Genomic DNA, 8,578 nt, shown 5'->3' on the forward strand with positions numbered 1-8,578 from the left:
CAGGTGCTGTAAAGATGAACTCAAAACACTTTTTTTTTGTTTTATGTTAAAAATTAGGAAAAACTTGGGAGCCTTTATGATCTTTGGGAATGCTGTGTGGAGAGCCTTTTTAGGGAAAGGAAGAAGAGGAAGTACTGGGAAGGAAAAATGTGTGAGAGGAAGGAAGGAATTTGGGGGTCAATGTATTCATTTGACAGACGTATGAATTCATCCCTCTGCACTGTGGTGCAAGGCCAAGAGAGTCCGGCTGGAGAGATCAAAAGTCTCCCTCAACCAGTCTTTCCCGATCCGGCCCACCACGCAGTAAGCGGGCAAACGCATCCACGCCAAGACCTAGACAAACCTCACCCCACGATCCATTCAAACCCGGAAAACACTAATCGTAGCAAACGGTGACCTATTGTAGGGGTGATAGTTTTCCAATAAATGATTCCCGGGGCGGCGGTACCCATGTACGCCTTCCAAATTTAAAAGCATTGTAAGCGATTTTCTGACTGGACAGTTGAGTGTTTTGAATCAATGCATATTATTTCATTGGTTGATAAAAAAAAATGTTTGTGAGATTTTTTCCTTCAACGAAAAAGTTCATACAGAGCAATAGCTACAGTCATATGATAAATCTACTCTGCGGAAGACGCGACACCAAATATCCATGAACATAAGAACCATAAATAAATAAGAACACAGAAAACTACTAAACTAAAACTGCTGTCATTGAATTGCCCGTCACTCCTGTCAGTCAAAACATAACTGAGAACCGCGAACAATCATACCAGCAAAACACAAAACAGTCGCGATGAACAGTAATAACATTAACAGCGGCGCCGGTTCTCCCATGGCTCCCTGCCCCTCGGACGACGAGTCGAGAGCCGGCCATGCGCTCAGCGACTTTCTGCTGCAACTGGAGGACTACAGCCCCACTGTCCCGGACTCTGTTGTGTCGCATTACCTCAATATGTCTGGATTTGAAGCGCAGGACCCTAGACTGGTAAAAATACTACCTTTTTTTGTGGAATATGACTTCAAGTCCGCTTGACAAAGCTAGGAAATAACACAATATTACTTTGTAAATACTGATTGCGTATTAACACACTCCCGGCGGGAAAGGTAGTTCTACTTTTTACGCCGGTCCTACTTGATTGGCGGGAAAGTCATTGCTGTCCGTTAATTTTATATCAATCTCTTTGTAAGGGTCCCAACATAAGTCTTTCCCATCTTCAAGTGGAAGAATATTTGTATAATTTGGTGACATTAAATCAAACTCTGCAACATTCCAGGTCCGCCTGATCGCCGTGGCGGCCCAAAAGTTCCTGTCGGACGTGGCTAATGACGCCCTCCAGCACTGCAAGACGAGGTCCAGCAACGTAGCCGGGCACGCCAGCGCCAAGAACCCCAAACTCAAGGACAAGAAGTACGTCATGACCATGGAGGACCTGGTCCCCGCGCTGCAGGAGTATGGCATCACGGCGCGCAAGCCGCACTACTTCGTTTAGACACATTAAAGTTTGGAATGCTAAAACAAAAGCAATTATTCCTGACAAACCGACTCCTGAACTTATTGGAATATAAAATAAATATTAGATAGCATTTTGGTCTAAGTCATTTCGGTGATTTTTTTTTGTTCTCTCGAGTACAGTAGTACAAAACAAGCATTTCGTAAAAATAAACAAACGATCGATCTTTTGTAAAACTTGTATTTTCTTGTTTATAGTTTAGGTGTCATGTTTACGCTTGCGAATAGACTGTATTTTATTAACTTATTTAAACAAAAAACGTGGCAGAACGAAATGAACAGAAGCGCACGCAACAGTTGCTAGAATACATGGAGGACTATGAGAAATGTCCTAAAGCTAAAATGGTATCCAAAGTTTTTACTCCAAATAAGCTCAGTTTTGTCGGTTAAAATTTGTTAGGTAAGTCCTTTTGACATTATTACACCCTTCTGATGCCACACAAGAGTCCCAACTGCCTGTGGTATTCCCAATTCAGGGTATATTGTGAGGGTAAGGAGATGGGAGGGATGTATTTGGCTATTTAAACCTGGTCACTTAACACGACCATAACCACTTGTTACAAGAGCGATTCTCGTAGTATCAACCAGTGGGATCTCCGGCAATGATTTTGGGTTGGAGAGGGTACAGAACGGGAAGGAGACAGTAAAGAGAACCTCCAGATAATTTCTCCGCTCCCGCCAGAAAATCTCCGCTGTGTTCTTCTATTTCGTTATGTCCATTATACTAATAATTATTTCATTTGTAAAGGCTTGTCTCATTGTTAAATCTCAACGTCAGATATTATTTATAACAATATTATATTGTAACAATTTTATTAAATTTCAAATTTTCTTAACACTTTAATGTTTATTTATTTATTCACTAGCCGTACCCTGCCACGCGTTACTGCAGCTCGTTCTGTTTGTGCAGATAGAGAAACAATCGCATGTGTCGCTTTTACGTACAACAGATGGCACTGTTTTTTTTTTAAAAAAGCTTGCTTTTACAAGTCACAGGTGACATGTATAAACTAACTAACTAACTAACCATCACGCCGTTTCTCCGCAGGGGTAGGCAGAGAGGACGGACCGCCAAACAACTTGGTCACACCACACACTTCTTGCCTCATTCACATTCATACATCGTCTCATACATACTCTTCTATTGTTCTGACTCTTGACATGGCCCGACTCGAGTATCTGATTCACTTGATCGTGCCATGTCTTCCTCGGGCGTCCCCGACTTCTGCTACCATTCGCATTTGCATCATATATCCTCCTTACACTCCTATCTTCGCTCATTCGCTCTACATGCCCAAACCATCTAAGCTTCTCTTTCTTAATCTTACTCATTACGCTTACATCAGCCTTGCACTCTTTGCAGATCTCCACATTCCTCACACGATCAAACATGGTTTTACCACACATACGCCTCAGGGATCTCATTTCAACAGCATTTAATCTACTTTCATCCTTTCTTTGCCAGTTCCATGCCTCACTTCCATACATCAAGGTAGATACCAGCACTCTGTTATGGACTGCTAACTTCGCTTCTTTGGATAATTTTTTGTTAGCGCCAACGGCGTTCAGTCCTCCATTAACGGAATTACCTGCATTTACCCGTCTTTCAATATCTCTGTCAGCCTTCCCATCTCTCTAGAACATACTTCCTAAATACACAAACTCATCCACCTGCTCCAAGTATTCCTCAGCAACAACTATATTGCACACTGTTTTCGTACTCTCTCTTTCAAACACCGTGACTTTATACTTACTTACATTCATCATTAACTCATTCTTCATGCATACTTCGTTCATCCTAGACACGAGAGACTGTAGATCTTCTATACTATTAGCAATCAGCACCGCATCATCAGCATACAACAGGCAACATACATTCAAATTATTCAAATTGGCGCCCAATCCCACCTCTTTCAATTCTTGCATACAATTATCCATGTATAGATTGAATAACCACAGTGACATTACGCAGCCTTGTTTAACACCTTTTGTGATATCAAACCACCCCGTAAAACCACCGTTTACCCTAACACATGCAACGCTTCCCTCATACAGAGACGCATGTGTATCATGTCTTAGTATATAAAAATCACGTGTCACTTTGTTCATACACGCTAATCTCCGAAACACCGATGTCAATGAAATTTTGTACATGTGTATCGTTGGTTCCAGCTTGAAATATAGGATAGTTTAGAACCTGATGGGTGGCGCTGTTTTCGAGATCTAAAAGAAAAAAAATATTTCTCATCCAAAAATACATACAACCTCAAATTTTAACTTCCCTACATAGAAGGTGGTCTGTGGCAGGACAACTTCTGCTCGCGCTCGCTCTTAGGTATATAAAAACACGCGTATTTGAATCCAACGTTGTGTCAAAATTTCAAAGCAATCGAAGAAGAACTTTCGGAGATTTAAGATTTTGAACAAACATTATTATTATTAAAATATTGAAGACAATATTAGAGATTTTCGTTTAGAAATCACTAATATTGTCTTCAATATTTAAATATTACAATTTGAGGTTTTACTCAATAAAGTTATTCCGAAAAATAAATATTTATTCTAGACTTGCAGAAAAGTCAACAGATGTCGCACATTAAAAATAAAAAAATAAGATAGGTTTATCTAAAAAGACGCTGTCTGGATTGCATTTAGTTCGGGTTGAATCTTGCGATCATACATAAAGATAGTTGCCAATAAAAATGTGCGGTGAAAAAATGAAGACTATGTTGGTGGTTCTTATTCGAAGTATGATACAGTTAAAAGTGACCGAGGGGATTAGGGTCCCATTAGCTCAGTCGGTAGAGCATTGTCCCGGAAAGACAACGGTCCTGGGTTCGAGTCCCAGATGTGACCGTTTCCTTTTCTGATTTTTCTGTTTCAGATTTTCGTTTAGAAATCACTAATATTGTCTTCAATATTTAAATATTACAATTTGAGGTTTTACTCAATAAAGTTATTCCGAAAAATAAATATTATTGTGATTATTATGTGCAGAGCAGGCAGCATTCTGCCGATGCGCTCATATCTGATTTCACAACAAGTTTGCCAGTAATTGAGTTGTTTTAAGTTTGAACTAAGTCCTTTCTTCTCTCCAAATGTGAATCCAATAGAGCTTTGACTTGATTTATATTTGTTGCATGGATGACATGTTGTGGGAGTTTGTTCCAAGCATCCACTACTCTATTTGCAAGGAAGTGTTTTCTAGGATTAGATGCAGAAGGCGTTTTGGTAATAGTGTCCACGGAGATTTATATTTATATAGCGAAAGAAAATTATGAAAAACATAAATAACATTTTTAAAAGTCGTTAGAATAATATATCATTGTAAGCATTAGCTTGTATTAACAAATGAATTGTTTCAGTGCGCCAACTCTTCAGAAAGTTCACCAATTGTTTGTTTTGGGCACAGTTTTTAATTTCAGCAGGTAACATATTAAAACAACTGGGAATAATATAGTTTAAGGCGATGCACTACGTCGTGTAATATTTTAAATAGAGCCGCTATCAATAACAACCTTTACGTAGATGGCGATAAGGTTTAAATTCCCGCTTAACACCATCCGCCTGTTTTGATTTATGCAAGAAAAAAACATGGCCAAAAAGTGCCTTTTATTTTATTGTGTGGAAGTTCAGGCATAAATATTCAAAAAATTTTCAATCACTTTATAAAAAAATTAATTTGCCACATTATACAATAAAATCATAACCGAAAATGGGTTCGTAATTAGGACATTTTGAACTTTAAAGCAGTTTTCATAGGCCTTTACATTATTTTTTTCTGGGCTTATAAAAAGACTTATATAAAAAATACTCGATTATTTCAAAGGCCAAGATGTATTCTACTCGTAGTATTTAATTAAAGCATCTGAAACATTTCTAGGCGACCAAATTTTCAAACCAAAAACACATGATTTTGAATTACTACGTATGGCATCGCCTTAAAGTTCTTTGTCCATATTTATTTGTATGCTTAGGTACAATAAGTCCTTCATTAAAGTTAAAATGAGTATTATGATTGTGTTCTAGCCTAACAAATAATTATAAGCAATAATTAGTTGCCTGAAATATCAATACAAATTGAAAATATCTCCCGAGTAAAAATAAATGACGCCAACGGGAATTGAACCCATGCCTTCTGCATGTTCATGTCCGGTCAGATGCTCTGAAACCACTAAGCTATGTCGGCTTATTTCCAACCCGCCAAATGATTCAATATGTATTAGTACCTCAATCAACAATTACTGCTTATCATATTTTTTTCCACCTGTAAACAACCAACTTTATATTTGTAGGAAAGGCTTTGTTAGTGCTAAATTTCTCACTAGATGGCGTCGAGACATATTATATCTTCATTTGTTGGTGAAATATTTTTGACTTGTTGTTATTCTTTATGCAATGCATTAAACCTTGTCTTATAAACATCAGTTTATCATTAAAAAATAATAATTTTCTAGCCTGTTTATGTACAGGGTGTCCGGAAACTCGTAGTACAAGCGGGAAACTGGTGAATCTACATCACATTTGGAGTCGATTTTGTAGTATATATTTTTTTTATTTGAGCTTTCGTTATCGAGTAAATCGAGTTTGAAGTTGATTTTTTTTTTTTTTTTTTTTTTTTTAATCAAATTCTTATAAATTATTACTGAAGATCAAAGTACCCAACTAATTAAAACTATTTGAAAGTAAAACAAATGAAGAAACTCGGATTTGAAGCATTATTTTGAAATCACCCTTCATTTAACCCGGTGTAATCATAAAATATTTCTGCTCTGCAGGGTTAAAACATCTGTTATTCAACCCTAAACACCAGAAAAAACTTTAACCCTAAAATAGCCGAAAAATATTTTTTTTTGGTTTTTTTTTTTTTTTTGAAAATGCTCAAATCAAAAAACTTTATGTTTTTTTGGGTTCCCCATGTGGTGTAGATTCTCCAGTTTCCCGCTTGTACTACGAGTTTCCGGACACCGTGTATAAAGGGTTATTTACGTGTTAAAATGTAATTTTGTACCACAGAATTGCTCTTATGTATGGAATATTATTTCTACCGTTCTTTGTATAAATTTTTTTCAGTTAATAATTTAACCAGTGAATTATTATTTTATAAATGTGTATATTTCGTAGAAGCAACCCTTTCTCGTGTGGCGGATGCTGGGAATGTTGGGTCCGTGTTTGGCGCGTGTCCTAACTAAGTGTACATAATTTGGGTGCATGTTTGGCATGTCCCGGCTAAGCATGTGTACAAAATTTTGTTGTGTGTCCCGGCTATGCACCGTGGGATTAATGACGCTAGTTCCTCGGAGCATCTTCGACTGAAATATCGGTAGAACAAGCAAGAACAGCAATTCCACCTGACGTTAACCTGACTGCAATCCGTTTAAGATAGGAGAATCTATCGAACGTTCTGCCCGTTTCTGAGTCAAGTGTTTTGTCAGATTTTTTGGGTTTCCAGATCAGAGGCAGCTGCGAAATGCAACAATGTTAGTATAGTTTGTCGCTGTCAAAATTACGCCTTCTTTTCTGTCTTCTTGGGCAAGAGAACAGCCTGGATGTTGGGCAGAACACCTTCCTGAGCAATGGTCACGCTGGAGAGCAGCTTGTTGAGCTCCTCGTCGTTTCGGATAGCCAACTGCAGATGGCGGGGGATGATCCTGGTCTTCTTGTTGTCCCTGGCGGCGTTGCCGGCCAGCTCGAGAACCTCGGCGGCCAGGTAGACGGGGGCACTGGCGCCCACCCTCTCGGCGTAGTTGCCCTTCCTCAGCAGGCGCTGGATACGTCCGACGGGGAATCGCAGTCCGGCGCGGTTAGAGCGGGATTTTGCCTTTCCCTTCACTTTGCCTCCTTTGCCGCGACCTGACATGATAGGAGTGCTGGGTGCTTGCGAACTGCTTCGATAGCGGAATAGCAGACTCGGTTAGGCGAGTCTGTGAGTACTTTGGCCTTTTTTCTTTCACGGGACGGTGTATTTACATTCTCGGTGAGCTCGCTAACAACGGCCGCTATCGGCTCCCCCCTTCTACAGGCGATGCTTATGGGGGCACACTTTCAATTTGTGCAGGTAAAAGGGATGTAAAATGTCTAGGGAAAGAAAAAATCTATATTTTCAAAACAATTTATTAACAATCTATAAAAACATTAATTAAATCACAAAGCCATACATATACTTCACGCAATACAACTTTATATCAACAAATCATCCAACAAAAATACATTCGTACACTTAATTCTGTTTTTACACAGGCGATTAGTTCTACAGAATACTGTGGAAAAAATACAGTACATAATGTACAGGCAATCAGAGATAAATACAGTACATAATGTACAGGCAATCAGAGATAAATACAGTACATAATGTACAGGCAATCAGAGATAAATACAGTACATAATGTACAGGCAATCAGAGATAAATACAGTACATAATGTACAGGCAATCAGAGATAAATACAGTACATAATGTACAGGCAATCAGAGATAAATACAGTACATAATGTACAGGCAATCAGAGATAAATACAGTACATAATGTACAGGCAATCAGAGATAAATACAGTACATAATGTACAGGCAATCAGAGATAAATACAGTACATAATGTACAGGCAATCAGAGATAAATACAGTACATAATGTACAGGCAATCAGAGATAAATACAGTACATAATGTACAGGCAATCAGAGATAAATATAATTTTTTTTAAATTGATTATTGAATCTTCCTCCCCAGGGACTGACTAAAATAAGTGAACCTGCTCTATCACTTAAGTGAAATCCTAATCGGACGATACATAGACTTATTTTGTATATTAACTGCTGTAAATTTTTATAATATTATGGGCAGTCACCACGCGCGCGCATTCAGTAGCCACAGAATATATTTTCTCCTATGGTATCCCAGCGAAGGTATAACAGCGCACTACTTACCTACTGAGTCCCCTACTGTCCGCTGGGTACTTATTATTGGATAATTTGTATAGCGCCGCTTTTGTGAGATATCACCTCAGGGGCGCTTTACAGTTGATGCAGGTATTACAGAAAATATAAATATTACAAAAATAGAGTGAAGTTAAG

The 8,578-nt window shown here is 38.4% G+C and overlaps 2 protein-coding genes across 2 annotated transcripts; one reads left to right on the forward strand and one right to left on the reverse strand.

Moving 5' to 3' along the window:
* Positions 1-688: 688 nt before the first annotated feature.
* LOC149414355 (transcription initiation factor TFIID subunit 10-like) lies at positions 689-2,357 on the forward strand. The gene is made up of 2 exons (XM_089643707.1): positions 689-988; positions 1,278-2,357. The coding sequence occupies exons 1-2, from the start codon at positions 797-799 to the stop codon at positions 1,491-1,493; spliced, it is 408 nt and encodes a 135-aa protein (XP_089499833.1). The 5' UTR covers positions 689-796; the 3' UTR covers positions 1,494-2,357.
* Positions 2,358-6,722: 4,365 nt separating this feature from the next.
* LOC149414356 (histone H2A-like) lies at positions 6,723-7,959 on the reverse strand. The gene has a single exon (XM_089644245.1). The coding sequence runs from the start codon at positions 7,371-7,373 to the stop codon at positions 7,020-7,022; it is 354 nt and encodes a 117-aa protein (XP_089500371.1). The 5' UTR covers positions 7,374-7,959; the 3' UTR covers positions 6,723-7,019.
* Positions 7,960-8,578: the final 619 nt, after the last annotated feature.

The sequence above is a fragment of the Hesperophylax consimilis genome, chromosome 20, assembly GCF_061612785.1.
Source record: "Hesperophylax consimilis isolate HC1 chromosome 20, BYU_Hcon_1.0, whole genome shotgun sequence".
NCBI lineage: Eukaryota > Metazoa > Arthropoda > Insecta > Trichoptera > Limnephilidae > Hesperophylax > Hesperophylax consimilis.

Bases quoted from the DNA above. Each gene is read 5' to 3' on its own strand.
- LOC149414355 (XM_089643707.1), top strand. From the start codon at position 797: ATGAACAGTAATAACATTAACAGCGGCGCCGGTTCTCCCATGGCTCCC. The intron at 989-1,277 runs GTAAAAATACTA...GCAACATTCCAG, and splicing joins AAGCGCAGGACCCTAGACTG to GTCCGCCTGATCGCCGTGGC.
- LOC149414356 (XM_089644245.1), bottom strand. From the start codon at position 7,373: ATGTCAGGTCGCGGCAAAGGAGGCAAAGTGAAGGGAAAGGCAAAATCC.